At 40.7% G+C, this 16,943-nt stretch overlaps 1 protein-coding gene across 2 annotated transcripts in view; it reads left to right on the top strand.

Annotated features, from left to right (window-relative positions):
• The window catches only part of LOC140199379 (disco-interacting protein 2 homolog A-like), a 272,630-nt gene that overhangs the window by 205,259 nt on the left and 50,428 nt on the right, over positions 1–16,943 (top strand). For both annotated transcript variants that reach the window (XM_072261369.1, XM_072261370.1), the window contains exons 14-18: positions 382–446; positions 2,746–2,839; positions 5,169–5,288; positions 9,098–9,212; positions 9,699–9,838. In XM_072261369.1, the coding sequence (XP_072117470.1) occupies positions 382–446; positions 2,746–2,839; positions 5,169–5,288; positions 9,098–9,212; positions 9,699–9,838 (534 nt within the window). The remainder of the gene's footprint in view (positions 1–381; positions 447–2,745; positions 2,840–5,168; positions 5,289–9,097; positions 9,213–9,698; positions 9,839–16,943) is intronic.

Raw genomic sequence — 16,943 nt, 5'->3', positions numbered from 1 at the left:
GTGGTTGATGCTTTCAGGTAGAGGAGAAAAAACGTAATTATTGAGCTGCACTATAATAAGTAAATTGGAACTTGTGATCTCCTAATTGCTGTGAATGAGTGGGTGGTTAAAATTTCTTTTTGGGGATATTGCACAAAAAGTATTAAAAAGAAGCTTTGAAGTTTAATTGATTGGCATATACTGAACATTGTTGTAAAATATCACTTAATAAATATTGCAATAAAATACAACAAATTTACCGGAGTACTGTATTTAGTGAGCTTCAGTTAAGTTGGTCGTTGATGGTCTGCATGGCCTAAGTAGTCGGAAAGACCATTTCTATGCTGTATGTCCCTATGACTTTTAAGTTTAAATAGAACATATTCTCTATTTATATTGCAGGGGAGACATTAACAAATGTTTTGGATTTTAAAAGGGATGCTGGTCTGTGGCATAGCATTTTAACTGTAAGTATTGTTTCCCTGTTTGACTTTGAGAGGCATAGACAGTTTGCTTTTGCAATACATAGTTAACGAGCATGCCTGTTCGCATTTTAAGCTGTATTGTTGTATTCCTGTATTGTTTCCTATCCACTCGCTAATCTTCACTGTGGTTTGAATCAATTGATTTAATTATTCTGAAAAAGATAGTTGAATTCAGATGGGTTATATAAATTAAGTTACTGTTATAAATATAGCTGTCAGTTAAACAAGCCACATTTAAGTCAAGCAAATATTGCACACCATTTCCCATTAGTATTATCATCAATTAAGAAGTCACCACTAAGAATGCCAGCTATTTTGAGAAGACGCAATTGTGTTGTAATTAGCCATTATACTTAATTGGCCATTATACTTAATTGGCTGATACTTGACGTTGTTGGAGGGCTGTGTGCTTTTTGTAACTGTGATAAAGGGGAGCAGTAAATCCTTTAATAGATTTTAAAATTAGTCTCTTGTACACATGCAATATACTTTGGTGATATTTAATAGCTACTGGTCACCTTGATTTAAATAATTCTTCCAGACTTCATGAGTTAAATTTACTGTCAAGGATTCATCTGTTGCCAACAGTTTGTAATTGAAGCGCTTTCTTTTGTTCTCATTACAACCATCCTACACGTTTAGCAAACAAATCATGTCTAAAGCCATTCAGTTTTTTTTCCAAGTAAAGCTATCAAGTTGTTATCTGTTTATTCTGATATGGTACAGCTGAATTGTATTTTAATTTCTTAACCTCTCATGATTTAATTTTAAAAATGCCAGATTTATTCTCAGAAATCCTGGTCGCTTAACTGGAAGTTGCTTCTTTTCAAGATAATTATTTTGATGATGCTCTAGTGTTGCTAAAAAGTCATGTTCAAGTAACGTTTTCTGTCATGGTTAAGCCAGGAAGGGAGTAACTTCTAGGATGTTACTCCTTTTTCTTTGTGCTCCAAGAACACTTGCTCCTAGCACATTTAGCAATCTTTGTTTTTATTGGTAGTATTCTGTCTGGCACATTGCATAATTGGCTATATATTTGTTTCAGCTCCACCTTTTTATTGTATTACATCATATTTTGCTTTTTACTATGTCTGACTTGTGTTGTTTCCAATTTGCTTCGGCATTTTGACACATATCCACAACTTTTGAGTGCATTGGATGATCACATTGTAGGAAATAATGAGATATCAGTTTATTTTACCTACATATTCGGAGGAACCTTTTAAATGTAGATTTTTTGCACATTTATGCTACCTACTTTGAGCATTGGTTGAGCCCATCTTTATGGGCTTGCAATTGGTAGATCTTTCAGAATTCTAAATCAATTTGCTATTGCTTTTTGTCAGAGATTAGTGAATCTGGAATTCTCTGCGTTAGGAAGTAACAGAGGCTACCCATTAAATATATTTAAGACACAGACTGATTTTAGTGTACTCGGGTAGTTAAGGGTCATAGAGGAAAAGGCAGGTAGGTGGAGCTGAGTCCATGGCCAGATCAACCATGATCTTACTGCTTGATAGAGCAGGTTTGATGAGTCAGATAGTCTACTCTTGCTCCTTTTTTCTGTGTTCTTAGTTCATATGTCAGTTGTTAAAATAAAACTTGGTGTTGAGTGATGCATGGCAGAGTTATTGTAAAGTTCAAATTCCATGGCCTTTGCTCCTTGGAGCAATTATTATTATCCCTCCATGATTTGTGTGTCAGTTGAAAAATATCTTTCTGATGTTTTTGATAGTGAAATGATTAGCCAGCTATTGGTAGACTAATGATTCTTATTGGCTTTCCCCAACTTGTTGCTTGTCTGTCAAGATTTCCTACTGTTGTCATCTTCTAGTTATGCTAGTCACACTCTTGGCATTAGAATTCACTGCTCTGACCAAAAGAGAAAGTTAAACAATTCTAACTGCGATTTTAAAGTTTTAAATTTCTTTACCAGGTATTGGTTCACATAATTATATGCCACTAAGGTTTACATAACCCAGAATCCATTTAAGTACATTCCATCTGCATTATTCTAGCCATTTAACCTGATGCTGCAAGGGCCTGCTTGGTTTGGAATATCAGATTGCTGAACTGACTGTAGAAAGTTGAAGCTCTGAATTGCCCATTGATAATTTTAAGTTGTATACATTATCATTAGTATCCCATTTCACTGTAGTGACCCAAAGTAACGTTCTTTACCCTTGCCCACAAGGATAAGGGTAATTTTGTTGTCAGTTGATAACCTATGTGTAATTTGAGGTGTCATGCAAACCAATATTTTATATAATCTTGTTGACAGAGTGTCATGAACAGAATGCATGTCATCAACATTCCCTATGCTCTGATGAAAGTAAATCCTCTTTCTTGGATACAGAAAGTCTGTGCCTACAAAGGTAAGGTAATAGCAATATTGGGAAAAAAAAATAAGTAAATTCATTCAGATCAACACGTGTTCTGTTTTCTGTTGACGATAGATTTTTTTTATTTTCATAGATTCAAAATATTTAGCCCCTTATTCATGTTGGCCCATGGCTTCTGTGTTTAGAATTCTGTCTGATATGGAATTCTAAGTTCCAAGTTGCCCTCCTTCCTGTTTGGTTATTTCAACATGGAGCAAGGTAATTGGCCTATCCAAGCTATGATGCATCCCTGCAGAAGAACAATCCAGTTGGTCACATTCCACCTTTAATTCCTCAGAGCCCTGCATCTTAATCTCTGTCTCACATGTCCATCAAACTCCCCTTTGATTCTTTTGACATATATGTACCCTAGGGGTAATTTACATTAGCACATACTTGGAATGAGGGTAAACCCATAGCTTGCCTCAGAGAGAACCTGCAAACTTCATGCAGGAGGGAACTGAGATCAGGATTGAACCTAAGTCACTAGAACTGAAATGGCAATACTCATTGCTGTGCCACTATGCACCCCAGCCTTGCTTCATGTATAGCTTTATACCTAAATTAACATGCGCTAATTTGCACTTATCTTTGAAGCAGGTTGGCCACATTGAGAAGTGAAGACAGAAGGGATCCCTGGCTTAATAATTAGAAGTATAAAGTACAAAAACAAAACTATATGTTCAGTGTTTACAAATATTTCTGAAGAGCTGTCCTGGGTCATTCTGTTTAATTCTGCATGCCACATCTTAGGCAGGATGTACAGGTCTGGTTCTGGGGCAGACTGGTATAGCTAGTTATTCTTTTCATAGAGAAACATTAATGCAAGTGTTCAAAATAAGTAAGAATTTTGAACAAATTTTGAGAAATTGTTTTGAGTGACAGAGTAGAGGTTTAGTAAAGGCCACAGATTTTGGAAACACAGAGTTGACAAAGTTATTTTTAATGTTGTAATTTTATATGATTTGCTGTATGTTGACTGAAACGATTATGACTGTAGATTCAAATGTGCCACAAGGTGAAATTAGTTTAAGACTTGAAGGGAAAAAGAATGATAAGTCAATGGAAAAGGGGAGGGTAGTGGGGGTAACTGACATTTTCTTCTGACGGCCAGGAGTCAGAAATAGCCGATGATCTCTTCTAGTGTTGTAGTGTTCTGTGATTTTTACATGTGACATATCCCTCAACCTCTGTGTGTAGCAGTTTTACATTTTAACTGCTCTGGGGTAAAGAATTCACTCAAGCAATTCATGATAAATAAATAAATCTCCTATTGTCGGCATCTTTGAGTCTCCCTGCAATGAAAACATAATTTCTCCTCACAGAGAATGGTTAACAAACTAGATGAAATCAATGAGTGAATAAGTAAAGTTCTTCCATACCTCAAAGACAAAATACAAACAAGGATCCTCTCATATCCCTTTTGCCAATCAACTGTTCAGCTCTTGGCTCCATCCCTCCCCCTCCTGTCTTCTCCTATCATTTTGGATCTCCCCCTCCCCCTCCCACTTTCAAATCTCTTACTAGCTCTTCTTTCAGTTAGTCCTGACGAAGGGTCTCGGCCCGAAACGTCGACTGTACCTCTTCACCAGTAACTTTTATGTGTGTTGATACAAATAAGGATGTAATTTCTTATTGCTACTTAGTTGATTTGGAAATCTTTTAAAGGTGGATAAAGATTTCTTGTGTTTCAGGCCTAACTGTACAAACTGTGATCTTGATGCATGTTTTCTGCCCAGAAAGTTTAGGCATTCTAAAACTTGTTCACCCATCATGATTTTTATGTTCTTGTAACATTGAATCTCACACTTTGTTTTCTTAACTTCCTCAGCTGTTCTGTATTGTCAGCTACTTGTAGTGCAATATGATTTTGGGTATTTTCAGCAAGTTCTTCTGGGCATAGGAATTTAGTTTTCTGTATATATGTGCCAAGGATTAAATTTTCAGAGGGGAGAAAAAATTACCAAATTAAATTTGATGATTGGATTTGAAATGATAAAAGCAATGTGAATATTTTTGCATAGTTCACTTTGCAACCTACATTCATTGTTATCGATAAAATGTTCAGAGGTTCCCATTGTGACAGTCAAAATGAATTTTCACCTGCAATGTATTAGAATTAGTGCTGCCAGCATTGTGCAAGGATTAGGAAGGCCTGGTTATATATTTTTTTGTGTTGCACTTTAACAATGCTTCTTATAAACATAGCTAGGGTATGATTGTTGACAATTTTCTAACCTATTTAAGTAATCCAATTTTCTAAAATCTTATTTTAAGGAGTAGTTAAGAAGAGTGCAAAGTAAACCACTTTGTTTCCTTGCAGCTCACGTTGCTGTGGTGAAGTCTCGGGACATGCATTGGGCTCTCTTAGCTCAGCGAGATCAGAGGGATGTAAGCCTCAGCTCACTGCGAATGTTGATTGTAGCAGATGGTGCAAACCCATGTAAGTATGCAGATGACCATCCCTTGTCCCTAAATTTGATCTTTCAGATCTTTCTGTCTCTATCTCTGGAGACAGCTTATCTACTGATGTCTACTATAAGCCTACTGACTCTCACAGCTATCTGGACTATTCCTCTTCTCACCCTGTCTCTTGCAAAAATGCCATCCCCTTCTCGTAATTCCTCCGTCTCCACCGCATCTGCTCTCAGGATGAGGCTTTTCATTCCAGGACGAAGGAGATGTCCTTTTTTAAAGAAAGGGGCTTCCCTTCCTCCACCATCAACTCTGCTCTCAAATGCATCTCCCCCATTTCACGCACATCTGCTCTCACTCCATCCTCCTGCCACCCCACTAGGAATAGGGTTCCCCTGGTCCTCACCTACCACCCCACCAGCCTCCGGGTCCAACATATTATTCTCCGTAACTTCCGCCACCTCCAACAGGATCCCACCACTAAGCACATCTTTGCCTCCCCCCCCCCCCCACTTTCCACAGGGATCGCTCCATATGCGACTCCCTTGTCCATTTGTCCCCCCCATCCCTCCCCACTGATCTCCCTCCTGGCACTTATCCTTGTAAGTGGAACAAGTGCTACACGTGCCCTTACACTTCCTCCCCCTACCACCATTCAGGGCCCCAGACAGTCCTTCCAGGTGAGAAGACACTTCACCTGTGAGTCGGCTGGGGTGATATACTGCGTCCGGTGCTCCCGATGTGGCCTTCTATATATGGGCGAGACCCAACACAGACTGGGAGATCGTTTTGCTGAACACCTACGCTCTGTCCGCCAGACAAAGGCAGGATCTCCCAGTGGCCACACATCTTAATTCCTCATCCCATTCCAATTCTGATATGTCTATCCACGGCCTCCTCTACTGTAAAGATGAAGCCACACTCAGGTTGGAGAAACAACACCTTATATTCTGTCTGGGTAGCCTCCAACCTGATGGCATGAACATTGACTTCTCTAACTTCCGCTAATGCCCCACCTCCCCCTCGTACCCCATCCATTATTTATTTATATTCACACATTCATTCTCTCTCTCTCTCTCTCTCCTTTTTCTCCCTCTGTCCCTCTGACTATACCCCTTGCCCATCCTCTGGGTTCCCCCCCCCCCACTTTTCCTTCTCCCTGGGCCTCCTTTCCCACGATCCTCTTATATCCCTTTTGCCAATCACTGTCCAGCTCTTGGCTCCATCCCTCCCCCTCCTGTCTTCTATCATTTTGGATCTCTCTCTCCGCCTCCTACTTGCAAATCTCTTACTAGCTGTTGCTTCAGTTAGTCCTGACGAAGGGTCTCGGTCCGAAACGTCGACTGTACCTCTTCCTAGAGATGCTGCCTGGCCTGCTGCGTTCACCAGCAACTTTGATGTGTGTTGCTTGAATTTCCAGCATCTGCAGGATTCCTCGTGTTTGCCTTGTTCCTAATATCTGGTTTTTAGCTGACCATCGTCACATTCATTTTGCTATCCAGTCTTCCAACGTCATTTTCTTTTGCCCCCAACTTGAAAGAAAAAAGCAAATCTTATTTCACATTACTCCAGTTGTAAATACTTCAGCCACTCTCCATTTCTGGTAAAGTGGAATCCATCTTAACCAAGTGCTAGAGATGCAGATTTATAAATCTGGTCATCCAACTCTGATCTGAATGGATAATACTGAATTTTGGCATCTTGCTAATCTTTGCCAAGGCCACCAGTGGAAAGGAAAATCCCTCAGATTTTCCTCTATAACAGATAGTTTTAAATGCTATCCATTATTCTTAACCCTCATGTTACACCATTCCAGAGATCTGTGAGACCTTATTGCTGCTGATATTGGTTCATTTATCCACTTTTTTTCTTCATGCTCTTCCTTCCAGTGTCTTATTCTGAGATCTTTGTTTAGCCTTTTTTTCCCCCCTCTTCTGCCCTCTCAAAACTTACCATGTTCACAAGTTTTGTATCGAGCTCTTTTAACCTGCATTTAATGTAGGTGGTGAATGTAGGCATTGTAAATGATTCCCTCCTTAGGTAGAAATTACAACCTGATTTTGAACTTCCCTTGTGAATGTGCCTGTTATATATTCCCTTCCATAAACTTAAGGATAATTTCAAACTCTCCTGATGTCTTAACCCACATAAGGTTCTATTCACATCTGTCTTAGCATGTTCGTGTTGATTCCCAGTGTCACTGAATTAAATTTCTTGTTCTTTTATTTTTAAAAAAAGTTATCTCTAACATTTTCCACAGTACAGTGCCTTTTCCCTGGAATTCTATCACTGAACAATTGAATGAATGTTGGATACATTTCAATTGCATATTTTGTATTTAATTAGATAGTTTACAATAAAACCCATCTGTCAGATCTGCAAATCTTACTGTCTAATGCATAACATAAATCATCAAGCCATCATTTTCATATGAAATAATACTTAGGGCTGAGCATTAAATGTTTGATGGACTGACAGTACTGTCCTTATTCAAGCAAGTTCTAAAAAGGGCTACAGTTTCAAATGTCTTGCAGTAATTTGTTTTTGTTTGAGGTAGCTCCTGATAAATTTTGATTAGCTTAGCTCTGTAAATGTTGAAATAGCAAAAATACTATTATACAACCACTTCAAATATAATTCAAATATCTGTCTGAAGAAACTCCTACATAAACTGACAGCATTCAGGGGAACCTCTTCAGTTCTCGAAAAAACACATATAAATCAGAATGATTTGCAGAGTATATACTGACAAATCACAAACGCACAAAAAAAAAACCAGATATCATCATCAGTGTTGATTTTGCAAGCCTTTCGCTTGGGGTGAAATCAGGTTCCATTTCTGACTTGTCAGGATCTGTTTCTTTTAACATCTACATACAGTACATGAGGATTTTCTCCACAGTATTGTGTGGCATGTTGATCGTAAACTAGTTGTACTCATTAAAACAAAGCTATTTGTTAAATAGATCAAGCCTAAGTTCACAGGCCCCAATGCATACTCACATTTAAAATAAAAACTACAGGAAGGTTCCTGGAACAATTGCTCCACAGTTTAACAAGTTATTACAAGTTGCTCTAAGATGGAGAATGGAATATGCAGAAATCAATCATAATCAAGAAATTGAAAGAACCTGCAGGATAGCACCACAATACTGATCTCTGTTTATGTTGTGATAGAATTGTTATTCATGACTCACAACATGACTGACTTACTATGCCGTCTGGGATAAACCGTTTTGTGAATTGTGATAAAGGGTTGAATTGCAAACTGTATTCAACACCTGAACAAAACGCATCAACTGTACAGGAAATCTGGATACAATGTGTTTCATTTGTTGAAATGTGAGAAGAAAGTAGATTTAATTTGAATTGAATTTTGGTTTTAAAATCACTCTGCTAACTTTGTAATTTAAGCAGAGTAAGAGCTGTGAGTCATCAATTCATATAAAAATGAAAGTTATTTTTCTCCTGTTCATAAACAGGTGGTTGTCAAGCTTCTAATACTTCTAGAAGTGCAATGGGGTGGCAAAAGGCAGTTATTTTTATAACCCTTATTCCCTCTGTCATTTTCCTATCTTACAATAATTGTCTTGTTGACACTTAGCACCATCATTTAAGGCTGGGTTAGGAGAAGGAAATGTGTTTATGGGGTCAACATCTTATTGCCATGAACTTGTGCATTCACTCTATTATACTGATTGATCGTGTGTTTCCTCCAGTAATACATTATTGCCAACATTAAAGCTACCAACACAGAGTCCTATAATTTAGTAACATCCTTTACTCAATTTCAAAATTTAATTCTTACTGAAAATATTGTTTTTTTTATTTTTGCAGGGTCAATATCATCTTGTGATGCATTTATGAATGTATTTCAGTCACGTGGCTTACGACCTGAGGTGATCTGTCCATGTGCTAGCTCGTCAGAAGCTCTGACAGTGGCTATTCGCAGGTATTAAGCTCTCTCCATAATGAAAGTCTTGGGATTTTCCAACTCCTAATCTCTGAGTGTGTTGAAGTTTCTGAATTATTTTGACAAAAGGTTGTGTACTGTATCTATAATGTACTTTCTGAGAATTTTTTAAAGCGTTTCATGCAGTAATGTCATAATAACTTTTCTTTCACTGCTAGATACTGCAGTGAGACTTGGAAATCTTAAGGGGAGAAGGCATGACTTGCACCAATCCTTAACACAGTTAAATGATGTTTAAACCTCTTCTAGCTTTTGGCTGTGTAGCAATATAAGAGGACAATAAAAGGAATGGTTATATGAGATTTTTCTACACTCTTATCAATAGCCAGGCAGATTCTGGGTTCATAATATACAGAATTAGATTACTCTCAAGTTCATGTTTTCAAAAGATTAAATATAATTAATTATTTGGAATGGCCTTTAATGTGGAAAATCCTGTGACGAGATTGTATTTTCCTCTTTCAGACCTGGTGACTTAGGAGGACCTTTATCAGGGAAGATGGTGCTATCTATGAATGGCTTGAGTTACGGTGTAATACGTATGGACACAGAAGAAAAGCTGTCTGTTCTGACCGTCCAAGATGTGGGTGCTGTTATGCCTGGAGGTAGATTTACCCTGTTAGTTAAATTCATTAATCTTAATGGTGCTTCCTGCAGGGACTACTACAATAATTCAATTTTATAGTATATTTGAACTCTTGCAGCTTACTTATGATCCCCTGTCCTGTCTCCTGTTTTACCAATGGCTGCCCTTCCTCTTTCAGATCATTGCTAACCCACGTTTTGCTTTCACCCACCCTCCCTGATGTATCCCCTCCTGGTTACTTAGCACTGCCACTGTGCATCACATCAAAGATCAAAAGTGGTGACCTACCTGGGATTATCCTGTAATTGTGTGCAGATTTTTGGATTCCTAAATATGAGAGATAATAATGAGTGGGTCTTGGCCCCGAGCATATTCTTTGGCATGGTAAAACCAGTTATGAGGGCATACTTTTTTTTATTGGAGAAAGGTGCATCATTCATTATTCCATTTTGATCAATTCTTTAATTCCTTCAAATGTTTATCCACAACCCTTTTAACAAATTTACCAGATTGATAAATGGGTTGAAGGCATGCCCTATGAGGAATGGTCCAATGGAAGTCTAGAAGAACGAGAAGTGATTTTACTGAATTTCTGAAGGGGTTGCAGGGTCAAAACCAAGGGGATGTTTCTCCTGGTGGAAGAGGCCAGAACCAGGAGAGATTCAGGATAGAGGGGTGCTCAGTTAAGACAGAAACATGCTTTTATTTCCTCAGACTTCTGGACCGTTTGATTTCACCATCCCAGTAGGCCATGAACACAGAGTTTCAGGACCATGGTGCTACATGAACCATACAAAAACTACACTGAACTATGTAAAGCAACACAAAACTACACTCGACTACAGACCTACCCAGGACTGCATAAAGTGCACAAAACAGTACAGGCATTACCATAAATAATAAGACAATATGCACAGTAGAGGGCGGTAGGTTGGTGTCAGTCCAGACTCTGGGTATTGAGGAGTCTGATCACTTGGGGGAAGAAACTGTTGCATAGTCTGGTTGTGAGAGCCCAGATACTTCGGTGCCTTTTGCCAGATGGCAGGAGGGAGAAGAGATTGTATGAGGGGTGCGTGGGGTCCTTCATAATGCTGTTTGCTTTGCGGATGCAACGTGTGGTGTAAATGTCTGTAATGGCGGGAAGAGAGACCCCGATGATTTTCTCAGCTGACCTCACTATCCGTTGCAGGGTCTTACGATCCGAGATGTTGCAATTTCCGAACCAGGCAGTGATGCAGCTACTCAGGATGCTGTCAGTACAACTTCTGTAGAATGTGGTGGGGGTGGGTGGGAGATGGGCTTTTCTCAGCCTTCACAGAAAGTAGAGACGCTGCTGGGCTTTCTTTGCTATGGAGCTGGTGTTGAGGGACCAGGTGAGATTCTCCACCAGGTGAACTCCAAGAAATTTGGTGCTGTTAATGATCTCTACGGAGGAGTCGTCAATGTTCAGCGGAGAGTGGTTGTTCTGTGTCCTCCTGAAGTCAACAACTATCTCTTTTGTTCACATTCAGAGACAGGTTGTTGGCTCTGCACCAGTCCATTAGCCGCTGCACCTCCGCTCTGTATGCTGACTCATCGTTCTTGTTGATGAGGCCCACCACAGTTGTGTCATCGGCGAAGTTGATGATGTGGTTTGAGTTGTGTGTTGCAGCACAGTCATGGGTCAGCAGAGTGAACAGCAGTGGACTGAGCACACAGCCCTGGGGGGCCCCCGTGCTCAGTGTGATGGTGTTGGAGATGCTGCTTCCAATCTGGACTGACTGACAGATCTCTCATTCAGGAAGTTTAGGATCCAGTTGCAGAGGGAGGTGTTCAGGCCCAGTAGGCTCAGCTTTCCAATCATTTTCTGAGGAATGATTGTTGAATGCTGAACTGAAGTCTATGAACAGCATTCGAACGTACGTGTCTTTTTTGTCCAGGTGGGTTAGTCCCAAGCGGAGGGTGATAGCAATGGCGTCGTCTGTTGAACGGTTGGGACGGTACACGAACTGCAGGGGGTCCAGTGAGGGGGGCAGCAGGGTCTTGATGTGCCTCATGACGAGCCTCTCGAAACAGTTCATGATGATGGATGTGAGTGCAACGGGATGGTAGTCGTTGAGGCAGGAGACTGAAGATTTCTTCGGCACGGGGACGATGGTGGCGGCCTTGAAACACGTAGGAACAATGGCGTTGCTCAGGGAGATGTTGAAGATGTCAGTGAGATTCTCAGCTAGTGGGTTTGCGCATCCTTTAAGCACTCTGCCAGCAATATTGTCTGGTCCAGCAGCCTTCCGTGGGTTGACCTTGCACAGGGTTCTCCTCACATCGGCCATGGTAAGACACAGCACCTGGTCGTTTGGAGGAGGGGTGGTCTTCCTCGCCGTCAGGTCATTTTCTGCCTCAAGATGAGCATAGAAATTAGTCAACGCATCTGGGAAGGAGGCATCACCAGCACAGGCAGGTGGTGATGTCTTCTAGTTGGTGATGTCCTGAATGCCCTTCCACATGTGCTGCGTGTCGCCACTGTCCTGGAAGTGGCTGTGGATTCATTGGGCGTGTGCACGCTTTGCCTCTCTGATAGCCCGGGACAGTTTGGCCCTCGCTGTTGTTAGGGCTGCCTTGTTGCCTGCTCTGAAGGTGGAGTCACGGGTCCTCAGCAGCACACGCACCTCTGCGGTCATCCATGGCTTCTGGTTAGCATGTGCAGTGATGGTCTTGGCCACAGTGACGTCATCAATACACTTGCTGATGTAGCTAGTCACTGATGACGTGTACTACTCTAAGTTGGTAGAGTCGCCATCGGTTGCAGCCTCCCTGAACATGTGTCAGTCAGTGTGCTCAAAGCAGTCTTGAAGAGCAGAGATGGCTCCTGCTGGCCAGGTTTTCACCTGCTTCTGAACTCTGGAGTGTCTGATGAGTGGTCTGTATGCTGGGATTAGCATAACAGAGATGTGGTCTGAGTAACCGAGGTGGGGGTGGGGCTCCGCCTGGTACGCGTCAGGGATGTTTGTGTAAACAAGGTCCAACGCATTCTCCCCTCTCGTTGCAAAGTCCACACACTGATGGAATTCGGTGAATTCCTGTGGCAAATAAAATGGTCTGCATCTAACAGCCACAAACTCCACCAGCGAGGAGCAGTACCTTGAAACCAGCACAGAGTTCTTGCACCATTCTGTATTGATGTATACACACAAGCCACCACCGTGAGTCTTACCAGAAAGAGCTGCATCTCTGTCTGCTCGAAACAAGACGAGCCCATCCAGCTGAATGGCGGCATCCAGGATTTCATCAGAGAGCAATGTTTCTGTGAAAACATACGCACAGCAAACTCTGTACTCCTGCCGAGTATTTCGTTGGAGTCGGATGTAGTCCAATTTATTGTCCAGGGAGTGGACACTGGAGAGCAGAATGGACAAGAGAGCCGGCTGGCTAGGGTTTATTTTTTGCCTGGCACGGACTCCTGCCTGCTTGCCTCGCTTCCGCTTCCTCGCACACCGCTTATGACGTCTCCACCTCCGGCCACCGGCATCAGGCAACCTGAGGACTGTAGGCCTAATCCCCTCAGCAAGCCGAGGTCATGTAATTTAACCAGCAGACCTTCATGAAGGTTTGTTTTTGGGTGATCTGTTTTTTTTTGTCTGCACTGGATCTGTTCTCTACATTTCCTATCCAAATACATTTCAAACATTATAATTATATCTATCTCCATGATCTCCTCTGGCAGCACCTCCTCAACAACCACCACTGTGTGTGAAAATATTTAATTCCTCAGCTCCCTCTCACCTTCAATGAGTGTCCTCGAGCTCTAGGCACTTGGTCCTCAAAAAGTATTCAATCTATAGAACAAAGAATATGGAACTGTACATTTTTGAGTGCCTATAAATGAGACATAATAATGAGTAGGTCTTGGCCCCAAGCATATACTTTGGCATGGTAAAACCAGTTTTTAGGGCATATAAACCAGTTTTTAGGGCATATAGCTGCTTCGGCCCACTACATTGTTCTGACCTTTTAACCAACTACAAGATCTCTGCCTTTCAAGTCTAACCCCAAAGTGAATCACTTTACACTTTTCTGGATTGAATTCAGCTGCCACTTCTCAGGACTATTCTCAGTCCTATCACTGTCCTGTTGTAATCTACAACAATTTTGTAAACTATCCACAACACCAGCAACCTTTGTGTCATTTGCAAACTTACTTAACCACCCTTCCACTTCCTCAAACAAGGCGTTTATAGAAGTCACAAATAGTAGGGGTCACAGAACAGATCCCCGAGGAACACCATTGATCACCAACCTCCAGGTATAATATGCTCCATCTACTATCACCCTCTGCCTTCTGTGGGTGAGCCAGTTCTGAATCCATGTAGCCAAGTGTCTCTGGCTCCCATTACTAAAACTCATAGACACCACATCTGCTGTTCTACCTTCATCACTTGGTTTTGTAATTTCCTTGAAGTATTCAGTCAGTCTCATGAGGCACAACCTGCCCCTCACAGAGCCATACTTACTAACTGTAATCAGACCGCTTCTCCAAATGCTCGTGAATCTTGTCTCTAAGAATCCTCTCCAATAGATTGCCTACCACAGTAGGAAGAATCACTGGTCTATAATTCCCAGGATTATCCCTATTACCTTTTCTTGAACAAAGGAATAGCATTTGTTACTTTGAATCTTCTGTTGCTACTTCTATGGCCAGTGAGAATACAAATATCATTGCCAAAGATGCAGCAATTTCTTCCCTCGCTTTCTGTGGTAACCTTGGGTATATCCTGTCTGGCCCTGGGAACTTGATCTATCCTAATGTTTTTCAAAAGTTCCAGCACATCCTCTTCTCAAGGTTGATGCTGCCTTCACATTTGTCAAGTTCCTATGAGAATCAGTGCAGCCAATTGAATTATCAGATTCCTTCCTATAACTACTGTCCTCCTTTCCAGACATATCTCTGTAGACTTTCTGTGGTCTTTCTAATTGCAACTACATTGTGTAGTGTGGTGAACTGGAACTGTGCACAGTAGTCCAAGTGTGATCTCACGTGATGTCTCAGCTCCATGAAAGTAAGCCTGTGAAACTCCCACTTTCTCTACCCTATCCATCTGTGTCATGGATATTCAGATCAGCATGGCATGCTGCTAATTAGGCAAAGTAGATTCCCTTTCCAACGCTGTTTCCAGTATGGCATGTATTAAGATCTGGCTATATTTAGAAAACACTCTCTGCTTTGTTCTTTTGGTGATCTTAACTTTTTGTTTTCTGATTACCAGTTCACAAACCTATCAAAATTGCTTCCCCATGTTCACTGTTAAGAATTTGCATAACTTACATTCTCAGTTTCTCACCTCATAATCTAAAGTCTTGTAGTTGTGTCGTCATCTTAGAAAATCTTAGACACTTTTTTGTTTCTTAACATTGTTCTTGTTCTACTATCCTTAAATCTGACTTCTTATTGTCAACCTGACATGTACTTTAAGAAAGTAAATGTAAATTGCACCTCCCATTCTTTATCAATTCATTTATCTGTATTCAAATGCATGTGATGTATACAGGCCCAATTGATCACTGATCAGTAGGGGTGTTACTCTTGACTCGTTGATAGCAGTCTTGCCTCTGAATCAGAAACACGTAATTTCAATGAGTATATAGTGATAACTAGTGGTTGAATATAGTACCAAAGGAATACTATACTTCTGGAGGTCCTAACATTCAGTTATGTTGAAAAAGATGTCTGGTCTACTGAGTTCCTTCAGCATTTTATGCGTGTTGCTTGGATTTCCAGCATCTGCAGATTTTTTCTTGTTTGTGATTGGACCACTAAAACATATTGCCTTGCCATGCATCCTATTGTGATTCTGGGTTCTTGCTTGCTATAATTTGACTCTCTTGTCCCAATATTTATTACAGTCCTGATGATGGTTCAAAATTATTTTTTATTGTCTAAATGAACATTCTGGGAGTGAAAGACTTGTTCTGAAAAATCACGATGCCCAAACATATTGCACAGTTGGGTGTTTGTGCAGTCTATTACCATGCTATTTTGGTAAATCTGTACAATGTCATCAAGTACATATTGTGCATACAGTAATTCTATGGACCCATGCTGTTCAAAGTAATGCCCAGCATCAGACGCACTACAATTGCACAATCACAAATTGTGATTCGAGCTCTGAGTCATGATCCTTTCTATTTGGTGGGGGAAGGGGGTGGTGAATGGCACTGAAGAAAAAGACATCACGTAATCTAGGATGTTGCCTAGATTAGAGAGCATGTCTCATGAGGAAAGGTTCCAATCTATTTTTGAACAAAGTGGGCTGGTTCTGATTGAAGAACAAAAGTGCAAGATGAACTGAAAAACCAGCATAATTTTCAGCTCCTGTCACTAACAAAGAAGTTACTCAACTTGTATGGCAATTTGCACAAAAAAATGTTAGGAACATAGAACATTACAGCAGTATATAGAAGAAGCCCTTCAGCCCATGATGTTGTGCTGACCTTTTAACCAAATCCAAAATCAATCTAACGCTTCTCTCTCGCATAGCCCTTCATTTTCTTTTCATCCATGTGTCTATTTAGAAGTCTCTTAAATGTCATTAATATGACTGCCTTTGCTACCACCTCTGGCAGTACATTTCACGCATCTACCACTCTGTGTGTGTGTGTGTGTGTGTGTGTGTGTGTGTGTGTGTGTATATATATATATATATATATGTATGTATATGCTTTTTAAAAAAAAAAGTACCCCGACTCTCTCCCCCCCGCCCCCCCCCCAAATTTCCTCCAAATCACCTTAAAAGTATGACCGCATATTAGCTCTTTCCATCCTGGGAAAATGAATCTTGCTGTCCACTTATATATATCTCTTATCGCTTTATACACCTCTATTAAGTCACCTCTTATCCTCCTTTGTGCCAAAGGGAAAAGACCTAGAATGCTCAACCTCTCCTCAGGAGATGTGCTCTCTGATCCAAACAGTATCCTGGTAAATCCCTTTGCATCCTCTTTAAAGTTTACACATCTTTCCTATAATGAGGTAACCAGTACTGGACACAATACTGCAAGTGTGGTCTTACCATAGTTTATAGATCTGCAACATTACTTCACAGCTCTTGAACTAAATCCCCGACTAACAAAGCCGTACACACCATATG

Source organism: Mobula birostris, chromosome 6, assembly GCF_030028105.1.
Source record: "Mobula birostris isolate sMobBir1 chromosome 6, sMobBir1.hap1, whole genome shotgun sequence".
In the NCBI taxonomy this organism is placed as follows: domain Eukaryota; kingdom Metazoa; phylum Chordata; class Chondrichthyes; order Myliobatiformes; family Myliobatidae; genus Mobula; species Mobula birostris.
This window is presented reverse-complemented; position numbering and strand designations above follow the sequence as displayed.